Source organism: Convolutriloba macropyga, chromosome 5, assembly GCF_964194025.1.
Source record: "Convolutriloba macropyga chromosome 5, txConMacr16.3, whole genome shotgun sequence".
In the NCBI taxonomy this organism is placed as follows: Eukaryota; Metazoa; Xenacoelomorpha; order Acoela; family Convolutidae; genus Convolutriloba; species Convolutriloba macropyga.
This window is the reverse complement of record NC_134472.1, coordinates 64,118,005-64,141,922: the sequence shown is the minus strand read 5'-3', so window position 1 is coordinate 64,141,922 and position 23,918 is coordinate 64,118,005. Positions and strand designations below refer to the sequence as shown.

The following is a 23,918-nucleotide window of genomic DNA, read 5'->3' as shown; positions in this document are numbered from 1 at the left end:
AATGAATATATTATAGCAAAATTAAGAGATTTGTTCATAATTAAAATCTTTCTCTGGTCAGACTATTTTGAGCGCACTTGAGTCTAATCATAGTCTGATTAAGGTCTGGGCAATGGTCTGAAATTGAGTCTGGACCATGGTCTGAAGATGGTCTGAGCATAGTGTTTATAGTATGGTCAATGGTCTGGGTTCGGTCTGATCAGAGGACACTTTGGTCTGGAAGGTCTGATCAGAGGTAAATTCCGTCTGGAAAGTCTGATCAGAGGTCATTTCAGTCTGCATAGTCTGATCATAGCTCAATTTGGGTCTGGACCTAAACCTGGGAAACGATAAAGTGAATGTCTACAACAAAGTCTTTTCTGAGGCCTGAAATTAGGAAGGTTTAAGGTAGTCTGAGCAGAAAACACTTCGATCTGTAATAGAATTGAATGGACGAATTAACAGCTCAGTTTAAAATGAGATGTTACAGGACAAAGACCGAAGCGCACTTTTCCCGCACTGTTACGAAACTTTTTGTTGTTTAGGATGTGCTATGGGTTTCGATACAGTTTATCCGGTTTCATTACCACCGCCAGATGTCTTTTGCAAGATCATAATTACCATACCAGTCCACAGCTTCTAATCCCGGGTTAGCAAAAATATGTGTATATTTCAGCTTCGCAAAGGCACAAGAGGCCTTACATAGTTAATAAAACCTCGATTCTAGGAAATAGTAGGAAATTTCAGGCTGCAAAGAAATATTATTTTGCCGTTCCTCAAAATTTTTTCTCATGACATTTGTATACAAACATCTCCATTTTTATCTTTGACGCGCCAACAGTTTTTTTTAAACCAAAAAAAAATAAAGATAATGAAAGCAAATTTTTCTCACTCATTCGTCTGGACCCTTCTGTTTCTTTAATTATTACTACACATCAACATATAATTTTTAAATATGCACCTTGAATTAAAAAAGTACATCTTTAAACTTAAATTTTAATTTAGAACAAACAATCGCGTATCCGGGTCGAGGTGTCACCGCCATTCAACGCTTTGGTACCCCCTAGCATTTAAGCAAAAATTAAAACAATACGGATCGCTTATTCTGAGCGTTGCACAGAATTTTTGCACATTTGCACTTGAAAGCATAAGATGTAGCCATTCAGCATTTCCTAAAAGATCTCTCAGAAACGTTTGTTTACTCACCAAACATCATTTTTTATCAAGCTGCTACGTACAAAACTAGTTTTTAAGCTAAAAATTGAAACAAAAACGGAAAAAAAATTATGGGAAGCAAAAAAACCTGGGCACCAGGGTACCTGAAATTGTGCCTAAATTATCGGAAACATTATCATATATTATTATGAATGATTTTCTTTAAAAATATTTTGAAACTAATCAGGTCAGGAACCCTTTGAGTTTTACTTTGTTTGCATTACTGACACCTCTGATTCAGCTTCATCGGTCATTTTCTATAACTCTTTGAGAGAGTGAAGGTTTTCTCTAACAACTCTAAAGTCAAAATGATTACTCCAATTCAAAGTTACTACATGCACACTGAACTTTTTAGTAAGATCGTTTTCCGGTCAAAAACTTTGCCAAATATGTTTGTAAAAGCTAAAAGAGATTTCATAAAAAAATAATGTTGTCATGTTTTATATAGATCATCGACAACGAGCCCAAAAGTCTTTTATAAAACAGCGGCTCCATGTCGTGTGGTGTATTCAGTGAAACTCTTTTCATTTCAACCTACTATTTAAGGAAATAAATCGCACGTGAAATTCAAAATGAAAAGAAGCAGTTATCTAAACAATCAGCAAAATCAGGTGAAACGAAACAATCTTTTTTAGAGTTTCATAAAAATAGGGGAGAAGTCCGCGAATACATTTGAAGCAAAGAGAACGAAAAAGAGATGATGTTCTGACTAACTGATTGAATTCAAAGATTCTGACTTTTTCAGTTAACGGTAAAGAAAACGGTGTCAGACGCTTGACAAATTGATTGAAAACCCCATTTCATTCCTGTGGTTTCCAAAAAGTCTAATTTGTTATAAAATATAGATTGAATAATTACTTTAAGGATTTCCACAAACCACTTAGCCTTGCTATTACAAATATTTACAAAACAAAGTACTTTGAGGTTGAAAAATGGTCAAATGTTAGCAAATTCGACTGGAGGTTTTCAAAAAAGTTGGCGTGTCTTTAAAGGAAAACAAGGGTGATTTTGATATCTTTAAAGAGAAAAAAACATATTATAATATAAAGCAAAAAAAGTTTGAATGGGACAAATTAGGAAAACGCAGTAATAAACAATATGATGTTCAATTATTAAAGAGCTCAGCTTTCCTCTGAGCTCATTGAGGAGTGTTTCCCTATGTGGAAAAACTGAATTAGTAAGAAAATTCGGGTCCTTCATATATGTAAAGATGAAAACACGAAACTCATCGAGGCACCTTAAAAAATATTGTTTTTCTGCTTTTTCTTTGTTTTATTATCCCGAGATGGACATCCTAAACAATGGGTCAAAAGGAAGATATATTTTAATAAGAGTTTTGCAAACCTCTAATTATGTTCTTTGGACAGAGAGAGGAACAGTTCATCATAAATCTTCGAAATAGTTTCTTTTAAAATTCAGTTTTAAAACTTAATTCCTGAAAAAAAAAGAACTGAAAAGTATTTTAAATGTAAGGAGACCAAACAATTGAAGTCCAAATTGTTTTTTTATTTTAGAAAACTTGTCAAAAAAAGACAGAGCAGCATAGAGAGATGCCATAACAATTTTTAAAAAGCAGAATTTTCTTTTTCAATAATTTGTTGTTTTTAGGCCGGTAAGTTTTTCGAGTAACCAAGACTAATCGCCAACACCAACAAACGAAACCACCACTAACCGCTGAAATAAATGCATAGTTTTAAATGTGGATCCTCATAATGAATATATTTATGCAAACCAATAAACAGGGTTAGGAATATGACAGCTAGAATATAAATACAGAATTGCTTTAAAAAACATTTTTTTTTCAGAGTCAAAAAGTTTTTTAAAAACTTTTCAGAATAAGAAAAACAGTTTAAGAGAATTGAAGCTAAACGGTGATGAAATTTGTTTTTCTGATAACAGTCATGAAAAACTTTGATATTGGAAAGTGGATGCTACTAAAAAGATTAGTAAAAGCACGGCAAATCAACAAAAACTCGCGAAAGCCTAAGTTCTCTCTGATTTCAGAATCATCCGATTGCACCTTGAAGCTGAACACTTTTTTTTGAATGAGTCCCAATTCAATTAGCCGCTCTGCATTTTATTCTGCATCTCCAGTTTGAGTTCCAATTGACCTCAAATATATTGAAAGCGTGAAGAGCATTTCCTTAAAAATGAAACAAACTGAACCCAAAAACAATCTAATTAATGTAAAACTTGAATACTTAAAAAATTATTGAGTAATGGAAGTTGCTCCTAATAACCCATTTCGTTGTTGTGTTTCTGAATGACACAAATTGCGAAAAAACATGATCAGGTGCACAAGAGTGTATCACAAATTAAGAAATTGTCAAAAATGTATTTGTCTTTCTTTTCCATATCTCAGTTTAGTTCGAAAGCACAAAAGGCAGAATGAGTCCTTTTTTATTGGTTTTCACTCAATTTTTCAATGACAAATTGAAAACTATCAATTCAACTTAACTCTTTCCGGAGTTTTTAAGTTCCAGTTTATATATTTTCATAGTTTTATCAATCTTTTTAACTATTAGGTTGAAATGAACAGATCAAAACTAGTTTTTCTCTTTATTTAATAATGATTATATAAAAATTTAAAACAAACTGAACATCAGATGAAGAAGTATGTTAATACAGGTGGGAGATAGTTTAAAATTTCACAAAAAGTCTAAAATTTGTGTGGAAACGTACTTTTTAAAAAAAATTCAAGAGCCACTTTTTTGTTTTTCTCCGCTGCTTGTTGACTTTGAGAAAACAATTAGCTACGTTTTTTGAAGATACCATCAAAAAATTGGCTATTTTTAGTGAATAAGTGAATTCAACCAAATTATCAACTATAATTGATCAGAAATTAGGCTAACTTGCCTGAATTTGTGGGTGAAAAATGGTGGACAAATTTTACCACCAAAAAAAAGTTTCCAAAATTTTTCTTTGTAGTGAAATTCTAGACGCAGAGAGCTTCAATTTTATACTTAAAAAAAGAAGTTGCGCTATCTTAAAATTTACCTATCTTTTTCAATAATTGTGGGAATTTTTTCTCGATTTCTTATTGATTTAAAAGTTGCAAGATATTTAAAACTGTTCAACATTTTTATTGCATCATTGATACAAAAAAATGAATTTACTCTTAGTTTTTATCTTTTTTTTAAATTAGCAAACGTTTATTTAGTTTTCTGTCGACTGGAAGACAAATGCATACTTTTTTCAGTTCAATATCCTGTTTCTTGATACAGTTTTTTTTCGAATTGAATTAAAAAATATTCATGCTTTTTTTCAAATTCGGAAAAAATAGCAATCTCAATTTTTAGTACATATTTTTTTTCTGTCTGATGAAGGTCAGCGTGACTGCCAGTAGACTAATATCATTCATACGACCCACTTTAATGCGCTATGAACTAAATACGCAGCTGTTTTTTTTGTTCTATCAATATTCTTTGTAAGATTGTGAGTGGTATCATTAGAAAGCTTGTCAAGCGTAGAATTTCAAATGGAAAGATTTTTTGTGAATCTTTTGCTTTTCCGAGGAGTTAAGCAAGCTTAAAATTTTGAACGATAGCCTAACTTGCGTTATTTTGTTCACATCTTTTGTAAATTTTGTTTAAATGTTGATCCATTTTTGCTAAAAAAATATGATTAATTTTTTCACCGATAGTCTCATTAATTTTAGGTTCAAAGATAAAACGAAGTTGATGTTTTGTTCGAACCAATTGTCAAAGAAAGTTGAAACAGAAAAATATTGTATAAAAATCTTGAAAGCTTCCTATAATATTATCCCAAATTTGAAATCAAATCAAAAACTCTCCTGAAAAAAAATGCTGTATTTTTTTATTGATTAAAATAACCATTGAAAACTCCTAGAAAGCTATTTAAAAAATGCGCTCGTATTAAAAAAACAACGAATTCATTCAACTAGAGTTTCTTTCTTCTTTTGCCATACTGTCTAAAAAAGTATCGTTTCTTTAGAACTTGGACCGGGATACAGCCAATTCCATAAAAGAACGTCCAAACAATACCAAGGAGAATTTGAAGAAGGCTTAATGTTGGGGTATGTAAATACATGGGTGATCGAAAATGCTCACGAGCTTGAAAAACTCGAGAAAACTTCTGCATTTCAATTACGACAATGTGATTGGGTTGATTGGGCGGGCTTCCATAAAGAAGAAAAATACGAGGTGATGACAAGGCTGGATTTCATCAAAGAGGTTGTGTATATACTTTTTATATATATTTATTAATGGCAAAACTGCTTTGACTGATTAGAGGGCAAAGGCTGAAAAGTATCCGATCAGGAAAAAGTCTTGAAAATGGTCTGATGAGAGAATAAAGTCTATGTATGATCATAAGACTAGAAAGTAAATTCAGGAATAATATCTTACATCAGTGAGACGATATTCAAAATAGAAAAAAAATCCAGAAAAAGATTATATCAGAGACGAAAATCCTGAAAGTATCACATCAGTTAAAATATACTTTAAAAAGTTTATTTATTGATTCAATTCTAGAGATATAAAAATGTGTTCAGAGAGTAAAGTCTAGATAAAGATCAGATGAAAGAAAGAAGTTGGAAAAAAAACTTCAAAAAGAAAAAAGTCTGCAAGATGATCTTATCACAGAATAGAGTCTATAGAAAGTTCTGTTTAAAGAAAAAAAATACTTATTACAATCATATCAGAGAAAATTAAAACTAAAAAAACGTTTGATCAGAGAAGGAATTCTAAAAAAATTTATCATAGAATATAATCAAATGAGAGATGGGTCTAATTGGAGAACAAAGTCTGAAAATGATCATATTAGAAATACCATCTAGAAAAATCTTGATTAGACAAAACTTTTTGGGATTTGTTTGATCGGGGAAAAAGGACCTAAAAAAGATCTTTTCTGAAAAAATCAAAAAAAATTGTGCGATCAAAAATAAGGACAACAGAAAATCTGATGAGAAAAAAAATCTTATCGATGCTTATATCGAAGAACGAAGCCGAGAAAAAGTTTTGTCAGAGAATAAACTCTGGAGAGCCTTCTGACCAGAGCGCAAAATCCACACAACAATGATTCAAGAGAAAAATTGACGCTTTGTTCGCATGAGAATTCTTGAATCCGAAAAAGTAAACTAGAGAAAACTAACCAGAGGACAAAGTCTAAAAACTCGGATTACGAAACGAAAAAAAATGATAAAGGTCTTATCAGACAAATAAAAATTTCATTTTATTATATCAGAAGATTTATCAGATTTATTATATCAGAAAACAATCAATCAAAAAAGGAAGTCGGTAGAAATGTCTGATCAGAGAAAAAAATTAGAAATTGATCACAATAGATATTGAAAACGGGCAAACGGTCTGGAGAAAAAAGTCTCGGGAAAATCTGACAGGAGAAAACTCTTGACACTAGTGATATTAAAGTTAAAAACTGGAACACTGTCTGATCGAAAAACAACGACTTTAAAAATCTGGTCAGAGAATCAAATAATGAAAATGACATTTCTAGAGGCTAAACTCTGGAAACTTATAAAATATCAGAGAATAATCTAGAAGAAGTTTAATGAGCGAATGAGGTCTCGTGAAATGTCTGATCAGATAGTACAGTCTGATAATAATTTTATTAGAGTATATGTCTGAAAAAAATTGATCTGAATTTAATGTAAGTAAGGGTTAAGAGAATTCTGCTTTAAAGTAGATTGTAGAGACTGATCATGACAAAGAATGAATAGAGAGTAGTCCGATTAGAGAAAAAAGATCTGGAAATTGATTTTTTTCAAAATGTCTGCGATATGTTTTGATCAAAAAATAAAGTACAGAGAATGCTTTGATCAGAGAAAAAAACCTTGTTTCAACATTTATGATTTAATGGGAAAAAAGTCAGCAAAAATTTTTGAGAACAAGAAAAAAAGTAGAAAAATCTGATCAGATAAAAAACATCTTACAACAAGGCCTAGAAAGAGAGATATAAAGAAGTTCCCAATCAGTTAAAAAAATAGAAACTGATTTTTTAGAGAACAAAATCAGGAAAATGGTCTCATCAGAGAAAAAAAAATTGAACAATTTTTTGATCGGAGAGTTAAGTATGGACAAAATTATAACAAGGATGTCCGGAATATGATCTGATTGACAAACAAAACTTTGTTAAAAATATGGTTGGAGAATCAGTTGATGAAACAAATTTATCTGAGATTAGAGACCAGACACCGATCACATCGGAGGAAAAATGATTGATAAGAATCTGGTCAACGAAAAAAGTCTGCAGAAAATTTTGATCCGAGAGTAAGGTCTACAAAACTGTCAAGTCGGAGATTAAAGTCATGAAGGAACTAATCAGTTAATAATTCTGAACAAAAGAAAGAGAAAAGTATGATTAGACAAAATATGTCTTCGATTTGATGAGATAAGATATCAATGCCTAAAAAATCGTAGAATAAACTATAAAAAAATGCCTCATCTGAGAACAAAAATTACAAATTGGTCAAATTAGAGAACAAAATTGAAAAAAAAGCATAATCAGAAAAACTCGAAGAAGCAAGCGTTGAGAAAAAACTGATCAAATTGGAGAATACAACAGAATAAACTCTTTAAAAAAGTTTTGGAGAGTTATTTGCTGCAATCATTGATATCAGAGAGCAAAGTCTAGTGAAAAGGTCTGGGGGAACGTCCTACTATAGAGGTAAATCTGGAAAAGGACTAGATCAAAATTATATATGCTTTAGAAAAAAGGACTAATCAAAGAAAAAATTGTGGAAGAAAGTTGTCATAGAACAAAGTATGAAGATAGGTCTGTTCATAGAAAAGAGTCTGAAAAAATTTCTCCGGTAAAGTCTGAAACTGAGTGATCATAAAGAATTACGTCTAAAGCAACGCCTGACCAGAAAACAAAAAAATAAACAAATCAAAGAGTAAAGACTGTGAAACAGTCTGATTGGAGAAAAAGAATGGGTCCTGAAAATCATTACATAAAAAAAACCGGTCTGCAACCTAGAGACATTACATGATAAAGCCAGGAGAAAGATTTGGTTAGATAGAAAGCCTGGAATATGGTCTGATCAGTTAATAAAGTTCAGAATGCGGCCTAACCACAGGTTTGTTTGAATCTGGAATATAAAATTGGGCAATTTATGCAAAAGTAAGTTATAGTTATACTCATAATTCTACAGCAAAATAATGAGGTACTTGATATACTTCAAAACATGGAGCCTTCAATTTTCACATTTTTTGGCATTTAAATTTTAAAATAAACAATCTTTTATTGCTTCTTCAATTCAACTCCGGCAAGTATCTTGAAGCTCAACTAGTACGCGCGGAACAATTTCAACGTAAGTCAACGAGGAAAAATTTCTAAAGCAAATGGCCGGTGGTTTTTTGACAGAAAATGAATTAGTTCTACAAAATTTTCAATCGTTAGAAGTATTTGTAGAGTTTTTAACAATGTTGATCAGATCTCTTTTCTCCTGTCGAGCCAAAATTGTTCTCAGGCTGCTGCAAGTTACTTATGAAACTTAATGCCAAATTTTAAGGTTTATATAAATTGAGATCCAGAGCTTTTCCTTATCCAGAAAAAATCTAACATTTGCTTCACTCTCCAATCAATCATCGCTACCCCCCCCCCCCCTGAACAAGTGAAAAAGAGCTCAATTTCAGCACTATTTTTGAAGTCATTCGTGATCATGTTAGTAATGTGTATATGACTACAATCAGGACAATATGTTATGCATATAGATACAATTTCCAATAAAAAATCTTTATTTTATTTTTATTCAACAAGGAGGCGCGGTAATGTGCATACGCACATAATGTTTTCACCCCGCTCATCCACATTCTTGACCTAATTGGCTACCAAATGACGAAGAGAGAGAAAACTTTCAAAACATAAACATCGTTGAATAAACAACCAATGAAATACGATAAGGCCACGCTAGAGTGCCGAAGAAATGATTGGTAATAGGACCACTAGAAAAGACAAAAATCAAAATCAAACAACAAACATTATTTTCTGACCAAAACTCGACGACTATAAAAAAAAATCATAAAAACAAATTCGCATCAGTTAAAAACCTTAAAAAATTTCAAACTTTACTACATTAGAAAAACCATCAGACCTGTCCCCAATGCAACTGGTTAACAGTTGGACAAAAAGAGCAAACAGGTGAAAAGTTAAAGAAAAGTTTTTCCATTTTTGAAGACAATTATGTTAACAGTTATTAATGTCATTGGAACCACTGAAATGTTCCTTTATATCTACATAAGAAGCAATTGAGACATGGCATTAGACATTGTTCGAGTGCGCAAAATTTCAAAGCCAATGAGATCAACGATTATTGTTACAATTTAAAGAGAAACCAAAAACCCTTTCAATTGTACAATTATAAAAAAGTCTAACATTTTATTAAATATCGTAATAATTGTAGTAACAAAGCCGAGAAACGAAATTTGACGCTCACACCATTCAAAAATTAATTCATAGCTCACTGAAAATGGGTTGCGATTTGTGTTTACAGGGACTGGTCGATAAATCGATCAAAAAACTAATTAAAAAGGACGAAATTCAAAAACCCAAATTTAATTTTGAAAGCATTTTTTTTCCAAAATCATGCCAAACATAGAATTACAACAGCAAGCGGTGGATTAAGTTTCAACACCTCAGGGAGCCAAATGGGCCTGTTATTAATGAGACTAAGTCACGAGCTGGCAAAAAACAAATACATAAAGAAACCAAAACTTTAAACAATTTTACGGCAAGAAACTGTTCAAGGCACTATAATTATAAGATGTTGCCTGCAAAAACTATAAGTTAGCATTTTACCTTCATCAGAAAATGAATGATTCTCCCTTATAAAGGGACTACTTAGGTATGACAGCAAAAAAATTCCAAAAATTGAAAAGTACAGAAATCTTATTTTATAGAAACTTTATGAAACTAAAGTGTCGTAGCAATCAGTCACAACTCATGACCTCAAAATTTTTTGAATCAACAAAAGTATTTGATACTTCTAATGGATGAGATTGCGTTTTTTGGAGACAAAAATAGAAGCAAAAAGGAGATAGATGAGTTTTTTTAATTGAAAGTCAATAAATCAAACAACCATAAACTGAAATCTTTAACTAAATTCATTTATATGCCAAGAGGACGCTATTAAGATTTATCGCGAGTTTCTTGTGATAACTATGTCTCAGCTCAAAAAGCTTAAATTATTCAACAAAAACAATTAATATATACAGATACGCCTTTTCCAATGTTTTGCATTTTAATTACAAGGTTTTCTTTTAATTGGGGTGGTTACTAATGTAATAATTCGACAAAACAAAATGAACTCAAAAAATGTGCAAATATGATCATAAATAAAAGAATAACTGAAAACGTGTAAGACGGGAAAAAAATAAGTTGTATATAAAATCGTTACCGACATTAATTTATAACTCACAGGAAGTCAGTTTCCGCTTGTTTTTATCTAGACTTCACCCAAAGTTTAGAGAAATAAGATAAAAAAATGGCAGAGTTCAAGAATTTTACGATAATTTATCATATCATTTATATTCAATTTCATAACAGACATCAGACAACAACAGAAAAAACTAGGTCTTTTTACACTTTCTAGAATCTAAATGGTTCATTGATTGGGGACACTAAGTCATTGAGCCAGAAAAGAGTATAAGAAATAAAAGCAAAGCGATAAAAGTCCAAAAAATTTTAACAGAAACAATTTATGAGAGCCAATAAGACCATGAGTTTAACTCTGATACCAAAACATATTGTCGTTGGGTCTGGTTTATTGTAAATAGTATCTGTCATTAATTGAGCACTGATTTGAAATTCTGTCTGTAATTTACATTAAGTCATTTACATAGCGGAATAATTCTGAAAAAGAGGTCGCGCCCCATTAAAATCTAAAAAATTGTAAAGATATGGATCCGTTGTGAGATCAAGATCAGCCCAGGTGTTGCACTGCCTCTAAAAACACTTAATTGTTGTGGTTTCAAAATAGATCAATTCTCAACAAAATTTTTTAGTTTGTCAAAATTAAATTTTGCATTTTTTATAATTATCGCGTTTGAATTTGCAAAAAGTTCAAATACATATTATTCTAGAAGAGTCTTAAAGCCAGCGAGAGTACAACTAGCTCTTTTTTGAGCTGTAGAAGAATCTGGCCGCAGTTTAAAGGTGTCTACTTCTGGGAAACTCAATGCAAGTGGGCTAAAGAAGCGAATTTGGTCCAATTTCTGACAAAAAAGTCTGATTTTTTGAAAAGTTTAACATAAATTCTTACCAAAAAAACTCGGATTGAACAATTGAACAACCCTCCTTTAACTTCAGAGATAAAATTTATAACGCTGCAGTTAACAATGTCAACACATTTTGGCAAAATTGACAACTTGTTCAATATTGACAACAATTGGGTCAAAGATGCGAATAAAAACAGCTGAAATACGTCTATTATTCACAAAACTTTAATCCTCGTTAACTCCCTATCAAAAGTCAATTTTGAAAAAATCTTTTTCTTTTTAATTCCATATTATACGCTGTAGGGGTTTTGTAATGATACCACTCACATCTCTCTACGATTATTATATCGATCGGCCAAAATTGTCTGAACAAAAAAACCCATTTGAGCATATAGTTCCTCCCCCTGAAGAGGGGTCGGAACAAAAAATTATATCTATATACGCATAAAACATTGTCCTGGGGTAGTCATATACACATTACTATTGTTTTACTTATAATAATATCTAATATGCATTTTACGTACAACTTTAAACAACCTTCATGAAAATTTGGACAAATCACTTCTGGGTCGTCATTTTACAACGGAGGAGGGGGGCCTAATTAAGAAATTTTCGGTTTTTAAACATAAGAAATATTCGGTATCGTCGTTTTTAAACGTAAGAGGGACTCTTAGATTTCTTTAAAAAATTTTGTGGTTTTTGTTTGGACTTCACAGTTAGGGCGGGGGGTTGGGGGTTATGAAGCATCTAAATTAAATTTACAGACCCTTTATGACAACATCCAGCCGTTTTGTGCTTTAGAACGAGACCAGGAAGCTTCTACGCTGCAGTGTGATCTTAAATGTTCCTTTATATCTACATAAGAAGCAAGTGAGACATGTCATTAGACATTGTTCGAGTGCGCAAATTTTCAAAGCCAATGAGATCAGTGATTATTGTTACAATTTAAAAAGAAATCAAAAATCTTTTCAATTGTACAAATATAAAAAAAGTCTAACATTTTATAAAATCTCGTAGTACTTGTAGTAACAAAGCCGAGAAACGAATGTTTGAAGCTCAAACCGTCATAAAGATTAATTTATAGCTTACTGTAAACGGGTTGCGATCTGTGTTTACAGGGACCGATCGATAAATCGATCGAAACACTTATTAAAAATGAAGAAGCTCAAAACCTCAAATTTTTTTGAAAGCAATTTTTTTCCAAAATCATGCCAGACATAGAAATACAACAGCAAGCGATGGATTAAGTTTCAACACCTCAGGGAGCCAATTGGGCCTGTTAATAATGAGACTAAGTCACGAGCTGGCAAAAAACAGATACGTAAAGAAAGCAAAATTTTAAACATTTTTACGACATGAGACTGTTCAAGGCACTATAATTATTAGATGTTGCCTGCAAAAACTGTAAGTTAGCATTTTACCTTCATCGTAACATAAAAGATTCTCCCTTATAAAAGGACTACATAGGTATGACAACAAAAAAAATCCAAAAATTGAACAGTACAGAAAACTTATTTTATTGAAGTTGTATGAAACTAAATTGTCGAAGCAATCAGTCACAACTCATGACCTCAAAATTTTTGGAATCAACAAAAGTATTTGATACTTCTAATGGGTGAGATTGCGTTTTATGGTGACAAAATAGAAGCAATAGCGAGACAGTTTTTTTAACTGAAAGTCAATAAAACAAACAGCCATAAACTGAAATCTTTAACTAAGTTCATTTATACTCCTTGGGGACGCCATTAGGATTTATCGCGAGTTTTTTTGTGATAACTGTGTCTCAGCTCAAAAAGCTTAAACTATTCAACAAAAACAATTAATATACACAGATACGCCTTTTCCAGTGTTTTGCATTTTAATTACAATGTTTTCTTTTAATTGGACTGGTTACTAATGTGATAATTCGACGACAAAACAAAATGAACTCATAAAATTTGCAAATATGATTATAAATAAAAGACTAACTGAAAACGTGTAAGACGGGAAAAAAATAAGTTGTATATAAAATCGTTACCGACATTAATTTATAACTCACAGGAAGTCAGTTTCCGCTTGTTTTTATCTAGACTTCACCCAAAGTTTAGAGAAATAAGATAAAAAAATGGCAGAGTTCAAGAATTTTACGATAATTTATCATATCATTTATATTCAATTTCATAACAGACATCAGACAACAACAGAAAAAACTAGGTCTTTTTACACTTTCTAGAATCTAAATGGTTCATTGATTGGGGACACTAAGTCATTGAGCTAGAAAAAAGTATAAGAAATGAAAGCAAAGCGAAAAAAGTCCATAAAATTTAAACAAAGAATTTATCAGAGCCATTAAGAGCAAGGGCTTAATTCTGAAACCGAAATATAGTGTCGTTGGGTCTGGTTTATTGTAAATAGTATCTGTCATTAATTGAGCACTGATTTCAAATTCTGTCTGTTATTTACATAGCAGAATAATTCTGAAAAAGAAGTCGCTCCCCATTAAAATCTAAAAAATTGTAAACGTAAGGATCAAGATCCTTTGTGAGATCAAGATCAGCCCAGGTGTTGCTCTGCGTCTAAAAAAAACTTAATTGTTGTTGTTGCAAAATAGATCAATTCTCAACAAAAATTTTTAGTTTGTCAAAATTAAATATTGCATTTTTTATAATTATCGAGTTTGTATTTGCAAAAATTTCGAAAAATTTTATTCTAGAAGACTCTTAAAGCCAGCGACACTACAACTAGCTCTTTTTTGAGCTGTAGAAGAATCTGGCTGCAGTTTAATGGTGTCTACTTCTGGGAAATTTAAAGCAAGTGGGCTAAAGAAGGAAATTTGGTCCAATTTCTGACAAAAAAGTCTGATTTTTGAAAAGTTTAACATAAATTCTTACCAAAAAAACTCGGATCGAACAATTGAACAACCCTCCTTTAACTTTAGAGATAAAATTTATAACGCTGCAGTTAACAATGTCAACACATTTTAGCAAAATTGACAACTTGTTCAATATTGACAAAAATTGGGTCAAAGATGCGAATAAAAACAGCTGAAATACGTCTATTATTCACATAACTTTAATCCTCGTTAACTCCCTATCAAAAGCCAATTTTGAAAAAATCTTTTTCTTTTTAATTCCGTATTATACGCTGTAGGGGTTTTGTAATGATACCACTCACATCTCTCTACGATTATTATATCGATCGGCCAAAATTGTCTGAACAAAAAAACCCATTTGAGCATATAGTTCCTCCCCCTGAAGAGGGGTCGGAACAAAAAATTATATCTATATACGCATAAAACATTGTCCTGGGGTAGTCATATACACATTACTATTGTTTTACTTGTGATAATATCTAATATGCATTTCAAGTACAATTTTAAACAACCATCAGAAAAGTTTGGACAAATCAATTATGGGTCGTCATGTTACAACGGAGGAAGGGGGCCTAATTAAGGAAGGTTTTTAAACATAAGAAAGATTTGGTATCGTCGTTTTTAAACGTAAGAGGGATTCTTAGATTTCTTTAAAAAATTTTGTGGTTTTTGTTTGGACTTCTCAACTAGGGCGGGGGGTGGGGGTTATGAAGCATCCAAATTAAATTTGCAGACCCTTTATGACAACATCCAGCCGCTTTGTGCTTTAGAACGAGACCAGGAAGCTTCATTGGATAAAATTCACTTCTTCGATGCAGTGTGGTCGTAAATGTGCAAGCGTCTGCTTCAAAGTAACCCAAGTACCACTGATTACACACTATTTGAGAAGTGGTAAGAAATTGAATTGTTGGAAAAATGTTGTTTTTCCATTTCTAAGATTTCTGTGACATTTAACGAAAAAGTGAGCTGTTCAATGCAGATCGGTCGTCTTGAAACTGGTTTTGTCTTCAGCACCTTTTAAATCAAACACGCGTTGACATAATTTTACCTAATAAAAATTTTTTAAAGAAAATTGAAACATAACTATGAAACATTAAAAAATATATATTAAAAACCTAAAGTAATGGTTTTACTGATCAATGAAGAGAGGTTAATTGGAAAAATTCACACTATTAAATCATTTTATTATATTCAGGCATTTTGCACCCGTCAGTTTGTCACCCATAAACAGTAAAAAAAATTGTCGAAGACTCAAAGCAAATTGTCTAAGCTCAAAAAGAGGCGACAAAAAAGTAATCAGAAAATATTGTGCATTGACTTGGTTTTCAGATAGGAGGATACCTACACAGAATCTCTCTTTGTCGAAAATCCGCAGTTTTGGCAAAATCTGACGCATTCTTTTTCCTAAATTGTTTACAGTTTTAACCAAAGCAAGCTGCTCTGACATTGAAGTTAATTTGTAAAATGAAATGTTTCTGTAAAAACTGTATCAGCGAACAACAAAAATCTCACCATTCAAAATTTGACCTAAATTTTGCCAAAAATTTGAAAAAAATATTCTGAGCGCCAAATTTTTTTGAAGGATCTTTTGTAGTAGCATAGCAGATGCACCTTGATTCTTGACGCGTTATTTTAAAAATTTTCGGCCTCGCAAAAACATCAACAAATTTGTTTCGCTTCAGACATTGATAATTTCTGTATGCGAATAATACTATTATTTTCATCAACCACTTAGCAAATAACGAAAGTAAACCTCCAATAATTTTGGAGATCATTTAATTTTGTTTTTCAATGATAAGTGAGAGTAAATAAGAACCTCGTTCTTTATAGATCAGATACTCATACAACGCATTAGAAGGTTTAGATTTAATTAGTGGTTATATTGGATTGGTCTGAGTTTAACAAACCCGAGAAATATAAGCTCAATAGAGTATTAGCTCTCTCAAAACTTTAGACTAGTAATGACGTAGCCGATTGTAACTTAAATCTTAACTGCAGTCTTATTTTTCCGATTCAAAGAGGAGAGTTGGAGTTTTTTAAAACAGGAAAAGGAAAAGTGTGATAGCAAGCATTTCATTGAAACTTCTGAAGATATTTGAATCGAAGAGAAAAAAAACTGAGTAGTTTTTTGTTTGTGTCTCATTTTAGAGATCTAGAAAAGTAGCTCTGGAAAAAAAAATTGTTAAGAGGATGGTTCTTTTATTTTCTGGGCGGCATTTTAAAAGCATCTTTTAGATTAAATTCCGTTTTTTGTTAAGAGCTTTCTTCTCAACTATCCAAACTAGCCATAATGCATTTTGGAGGCTTTTTGACATTATGATTCAAATGATACTCATTTAGATTCAATTTTTAGCCATTTTCAGCAAATTACCATGCTACACAATTTTTAGCAGTTTTTGTAATCTTCTTCACCTTTTTAAGGCGTTTGGGAAGTTTTGTTGATCAAATAAATTGTTCCAGCTGTTTTAGTTTTATTTCAAATAGAGTGACAGCAATTTTCATGTTTTTGTTAAAGATAAAGGGGAAACTTTTGGGTTAAATGAGGGAATGAGAAAATTTGGCCATATTTTGTTTTTTAAGTTTTTTTCGTTCCTCCTGATGTAGTTTTACTTTCTAAACCTACAGTTTACCTATTTTCTCTACATCCTGCTAAAAAAAAGTTCACTGAAGGCTCAACAGGGCACATTTGCACATTTTATTGAAGTAATTTATATAAATTTCTAAGCATAGAATTTTACTATGTATTTTAAGCTATTTTAGCATTGAGTAAACAATTTTCTTCGAGAACTTCATAGCAAGTTTTATTTTTTGAATTTTTGTTCAATCCCTTCTTTGGTTTTCTTTATATGAACAGTTTCTGATGGTTTTTCCGTCAAATGGTAGGCGTTTAATGAATAAAAACGAACTGCAAATCAAGATCGTTTGTTAGTATTTGATTTGGAGTCGCAGCAGAACTTTTTATAGGTTTTTGTTTTCTGATACTAATCCATTGTTAATTTAATTTCATTATTTCAAATTGTTCACTATAATTAAGTAGCAGTTTCGTTGTGTCATTTAGGGTGGCCAATTTTCAACTTCCAGCAGTTTCCTGATTCCTTCTGGCTATGTTTATTAGCTATTATTTATCATTTCATCATTTTTTACCCAATTTATTAAGATCATAAAAGATATAAGAATATCCTGAATTCTCTTGTTCTCATTAAAATTTTTTATTTATTACTCTCCCGATAAATTCGCTCAGTATAGCCGATTACATCTCTCCTCCTCCTCCAATTTAGTGAACGTTGACCACTCCCCCCCCCCCCCCCCAACCTTATCTTCGTAAATATCCAACTGGTGAGACTATTTTTAGGGGCTGCTAAAGAAAGGTTATAAATGCCATTTATATAAACTATTTTTCAGGGACCATTGGTGCCCCGGCCTTCTTGGTTGACATAATATCCGAGGATCCAATATGTCTGCTGGGATTATTGGATGGATTTCGATACTCTGGAGAACTAACCTACTCTTTTCTTCCTGCATATCCCCCAATTCGCAATGACACACTCCATGACCTACCCGAAATAGTAAGTCCAGCATACAGGTTTACACCCAGATTAGAGAAAAAACATCGAAGAAAATAAATGACGTGAAAAAACATGTCCCCATCCACATCCCATCCGTTTCAAAGTGTTCTAGACTTAAGCTAGAGTTTTCCACGGTGTAATTTATAGTCAAAAATAGTATAAGGTATTAACCTTGGTTTCAATGCTTCAAATATTGTCACCAGCACCTCGCATACAAACGGAGTATTCTGAATAAGAGACCTGGTACTTCTATTGATGAATTAACAACTACAAATTGTAGTACCACTACTTGGAATCATAAATCGAATAATTCTAATAACTAACCAAATTTAATCAATTCATTGAACTCTGCAGAATTTGTGCTGAGTTGCAGCACTCGGAAGAAGCTACAAATTTACATAAGCAAACATACGAAGGTTCAATTTTATCTTACGATTGAAAGCTTGTCATTTTATGGCCCAGGGTGTCCACCATTGACGAAACTTTAAAAAACTTACGAAGACTTATACGGCGTCATAAAAAAACGTACGAAACTTTGTGCGGCGTGTAAGGCCTTCATTACTTTTCTAGGGTACCGTAGCCAAACTTGCAATTACCAATTTCCAAAATCTGACCTCCTAAAAACGATTCAAGATTTTTAAAAATCTCATTCAAGTTATTTCCTCGTGACTTTTTAGCTCTGCAAATAAATTTTTACACCCTTAAAAATTTATGCAACTTAATACGGCGCGGTATAGGGCTATATAAAATTTCGTAAGATTTTTCGTAAATACTTCTCGAAATTTATTTTGAACATACAAATATCAACTTTACCTCGAAGCAGTTCGAAAATACAAAAACTTAATACGGCGTCGTATAGGGTCTTATCAGTTTTGAAATCGTCTAAGGTATTGTTTTACTGCATATATAATTCCCTAAGTACACTTCAAGAAGTAAATTTATTAAACGATTATGCCGATTATTCTAGGCAGGGCCTTAGTACGGCAGCTTACGGATCTTGACAAGGCCTTAGTTCGGAACCCTACTAATCTTGATACAGCCTTAAAACGGTACCTCAGAAATCTCAATACAGCAGTTTACCGGTGTTACTGCTCCGATACTGAGATTTTCGCATAATGAGGTGTAATTTCTCTGCAGTAAATTGCTGTGACTGATCATGTTGCCCAGGTCGAGGTTTTTGTTTGTCATCTTTTATGACGCAGACCACTTTGAAAGCCCATAAGGTTTAAGGTGTGTTCAAAAAATACAGAGGCGAGGACTTTTAAAACGAGCAAGATAATTGCACCAGTGCTTACAGTCAAGCCAAAGTCTGTCCCATAGACAGTCCAATTCTGCAACATAGACAAGCTACGTTCTGTCTGAGTTTTTTCACTACTTGAACGAGCCAAAGTCTGAATTATATAGCGTTTTGGTCTGGACGGGTCGTTTCATAAGCGTTTCGTAAACGAACGCATGAACGCTTCCAAAATTTGAATAAGGCAAAGTCTAGATCGTAAGCATTTTTGGTCTGCCTGGGTATTTTCATAGTCAAAAATGGTTTGGGTTCATAAAGCTTTTCGAACGAGGACCTCAAACTGAGTCAAGTCCAGTCTATACTGGTTTTAAATGAAACAAAATTTATGTTCTCAGTGGTGCAGTTCCTGTTTCTCGTGAGGCAGGAGATTTTTCCCGTGTTCAGTTCAGTAACACCAACAAAATGCTTCAATCAGAGAACTCGCCCCGAATCCTTTGTGACTGTCAATAACTGGTTATGGATCTATCGGTGAAGGGTCAACGCAATTTATGAACATCAAAACTCTATATTTTATCTGAAAAAATAGCAAGATATGAAATTAAGATCACATAATTCAATTTGTAGACTTGCCAGCTTACAGTGAAAAACGTGTGGCTCGACACAATTTGTTAGGTCGTTATAAACAAAATGGAATCAGTACAAGATTTGAAAAAGAAAATAGTTGCTTGGGCCCGTGTTAAATCGATCTTCTCCGTTTGTACCCCCCCCCCCCCCAGTACGTTATGCCCCCCATTACAGAGCACATGCCATTGCGTCTGGGGGGTGCAAATAATATGCGCCCACTACGCTGGGGGGACACAGACGGAAAAGATCCATTGGTATGTTGAGAACAATTAAGAATACAAAAAACCAATAAGTTGCTTCTAGGCATTGATTTGAGATTTTCCTTTCAATTCCTTGGATTGTATTTCAGGACTTGTCCTGCTATAATTACTGTTATTACTATTATTACTATTACTATAATTACTATTATTCGTCGCTCTCATTTTGGATGCAAACAATTGATCACGAAAGATAAAGTCAAAGGTTCACTTCAATCACTCACCAGCTGATATCGTGTGCGTGACGTCATATTTGACTTTTCATTCTCGTGGTTGAGGTTTTAGATCAACCGTGATTTCATGACTTACCTCAGAAAAATAATTTTTGACCTCTTTATCACTCTAAATTGAGAAATTGAACTCTAATTGAGTTAAAATGGGAGGAGGGTTGGGGTGCAGCGCAAAGGTCAAGTAAACTAGATAAACATTAGCCTTCGGCGATCGAAAGACAAACGCGTTTTTTTAATAAATTTTGTTTAAAATTAATCTTCAAGTTTTTGATTTAATTTTTCTCAACTTTTTCTTCATTACCAATAAATAAAGACCTCAACACTCCATTTCCAAGCTGTTTTTGCAATCTGCAGGCTATGTTAACACATGATGAAGACATGGACGAGGACGGGATTTAATGAGAGCATTTAGCAGCTTCCAGATAGCAAGAGCATCCGTCTCATTTTGGACATTTTCGGAGATTTCCACGTAAACACAGGCCATAATAACTGCGACACGATTAAAAGTATTCCCATACATCATCACAGTTGATGTCTGGATTTGAAATTGTTGCAAAAATACTACTGAAAAGACGAGAATCGAATCAAAGTTTGTGATGAAGCTCAGATTTGGATTTGTAAATGTTGATAAAAGAGTTCTAAGCAAACATTAGGGCATTGGTGACTTGTATTTTGATAACTTTTTCCTGATGCATGATTTCTGCTTTAGTTGTATTTTACATAGTTTATTGCTAAGGAAAAAAAATTTTGGTCAAGGAAAACTTTGGTCTAAGGAAAAAACATTGGCCTAAAAAATTTTTAGTCCAGCATAACAATTCGGGCCTAGCTAATTTCCAGATGTTCGCCAAATTTGAGCTAAAATCATATCATAGACTATTTGGGTCGACCATGGTTATTAGTACCAATTCTCGGTCGAGCGTGGTCTTTTCATGAGTCGAGGTCTGAACCTGGTAGCCTTTATTAGTGTATGCTCAGTTTCGTGAAAATACTTATTATAAGCAACATTTACGTGTGCTTTATTTTTGTGCATTTGTGAAATATGGAATCAGCTCATCAGTTCCAAAACTGCAATCAAAAACATTATTGATAAATTTTTTGCTAATAATTATGAAGAAGAAGTAAATGCACGTATTGCAGAGCAAAAATAGAGCGATGTTGATATTATCTTTTTGTATGTCCAATTATTGTTGATAAAACCTAATTTTACAACAATGAGATGCTTTGCATACGATAAAAAATTTGAGTCAAAATTACACGTCATAATCCAACAATAATATATACTTTCATTCATAAATTAAGTCTGTTGGTAAAAGAGAAGCGAAGGCTGAAAAATTGGTTTTAAAACTTTTATTGCGAATTCGTGGATGACCTATACGGGCTTCGTGATGAATGCGATTTCGAACCAGTTTTTGCGACCATAAAGATCTCTAGGCTACACAAACCTTGAATTAAAATGCCACGCTTGCCTTTCGAGAGAAATTTGGTCGACAGCATTCTGTTTTGTTTAATTTACAATTCTTTTTTGCCAGCTTTTCTGAAGTTTTTTTTTGCTTTTTTAACGTTTATTAGTATACAAAGAATCTCACAATTGTTTTTAGAGCAAAAAAAATTTTAGTAGGTAAAAAAATTAGATTATTTTAACTTTTTAATTGCTCTCAGGTAAAAGTAGTGGCAATTATTTTAGTAACTCATTGAGTCCAGTGCCTTTTTTACTCTCAATTTTTCGAGCGATATTTTTTCCGATCTATTTTTTTCGTCTTCGCAAATTGACTCTTCGCAATATTTTATCTGATTATTTGGTGTTATGTCTTCATGAATTAAATGAATTGTTGAAGACAAGAGCACTATGTGAGGGTGCAACTTTGTAGCCTCATGGTTTTCAAGATGGGCATTAGTGAAAAGTAACCGCAAAGGCCAAAAATCAAGGGCACGTGCAATTTCAGAAGACAGGCACTTAACTTTTTTTATTCAAGTGCAGTTTTTGGTTTTTCTTAAAAAAATCAAATCTCAATTTTGAACCGACATAGGTTACTCACACATATCTGAACAAATGAATGTATGTTGTCAAGATTTTGACCAATCCAAGCATCCGTTGACTATTATTTGATTTTCTGTTGTTATCAATCGAAATTCTGTTAATTCTATTATGCAAAACTTTACTCTATGGAAAGATTACTATTAAAGTAGTGCTGCTTGTGACTTCAAAATCTCATCGAATTGATTGATCTCAATTTTTTGCTTTTTATGTAAGAATATTGATTAGTTCAAATCAAACTTTTACCCGTTTTTTGCTTTTTGGTTGTTTTCTGCCTGTTCGTTTCTTTGTCCTGTTCATTAAAAACTTAAATTTTATCATAAGTTTTGATATGTAACACCGAATTTGATAGTTTTAATGATTGATTTTAATTTTTGAAAGGAGGATTTTGATGTTGTTCAAATTGCTCTTCTTTTCTCTTCTTTTTGCCTTAAAATTCTCCTCCACTGTATTCTAATTCACAAGTTAAACAGCTCAGCTGCAAATTTTATCCATTGATTTTGCTTAAGTGCATGCGTTTGAGGTTGCAATTGTCTTACAACCAATTTTGTGAGTTTACTCGCGTCGCAAGATTACCAAAATCAGAAATAGGTTCGCAAGGCAAGTAAATACAGAATAATTTTTCGAGGTGCAAACTTGAACAAATTTTTTTAGTAACTGCGCCGCAGGAGAAATTTTAATCAGGATCTAGCATGAATTTGAGAAATGTAGTATTTGAACTAAATTAAAGATACGAGTTTGTTCATTTGTAGTAAATTTGGTGTTAACACTAAGGAGAGTGGAAAAACGATTTTGTTTTGCTATAAGAATTATTTTTGTTTATGGTAATTCACCCAACTTTATTGGGACGAGCAGTTATAATGGCGTTTTTCTCACGGCTCCAAGTTCCCTATGGGTCTTCGGCGGTACTATAAGCTTTTTCACCTTCATTTGGTTGCTGATCTTTTTTCCACTTTTTAATCAATCTCAAAAAGGAATTTTTATCTGTTAATAGACTTTCAGGTGTTCCAAACTAAATTCGGGGACTACTTTCTGAACTCGCTTTTGCGATCAGTCAGTTTTGGCCGATCCATGAATTTCACCACGGAAATTATTGCGTCGTATCACTAGACAACACCATGATTCCTGGAAAGTTTTTGCATATAACGTATTTTTGAATTCCGACTTTTAAAAAGAATTATATAGGTTCAAATTTTTGTGAAAAACTTTTTGATTAACTCTTACGAAATTTTTTTTCTGTTTTCAATAACTGTATTGAAAAATACCAGCAAAGTGTTACTTACAGATAAGTACGTTTATTTTATGCATTCATAATATCTACTTAACGGTTTTGTATTGCCCCTTTTTAATCCTATTGGACTACTAAAGCTTTTAACCAAAAATGAGATAAATTTGGGCCAACTAAACTTTTCTGCTTTTTTCTAATTAATAGAATTTGTAACAAAACCTGCCCATCAGATTTCCCTTTTATAATTACATTTGGAAAACTAAATTGAACTATTGTGCAACCACCCATATTACCATTATGCGAACAGAATCAAAATTTTAGTAAAGTTTTCAGCGTGATTTCAGCAGTTTTAGTCTGTTTTATTATGTAATTGCTGCCAAGTGTTGGAAGTTCTAAATTTTTGTATCCGCCCAAGCCCCAAATCTTTGGGAAAAGACTCCCTTATGCTTCTTTATCAATTTTTTGACCTTCAATATATCATAAAAACAAATGAAGTGAAATTT

At 32.5% G+C, this 23,918-nt stretch overlaps 1 protein-coding gene across 1 annotated transcript; it reads left to right on the top strand.

The window, feature by feature from the left end:
* Nucleotides 1-530: 530 nt before the first annotated feature.
* LOC142340463 (uncharacterized) lies at nucleotides 531-17,864 on the top strand. Its single transcript, XM_075391038.1, has 4 exons — nucleotides 531-628; nucleotides 5,149-5,387; nucleotides 15,012-15,132; nucleotides 17,644-17,864. Exons 2-4 carry the CDS (start codon nucleotides 5,223-5,225, stop codon nucleotides 17,862-17,864), a joined length of 507 nt encoding a protein of 168 aa, XP_075247153.1. The 5' UTR covers nucleotides 531-628; nucleotides 5,149-5,222.
* Nucleotides 17,865-23,918: the final 6,054 nt, after the last annotated feature.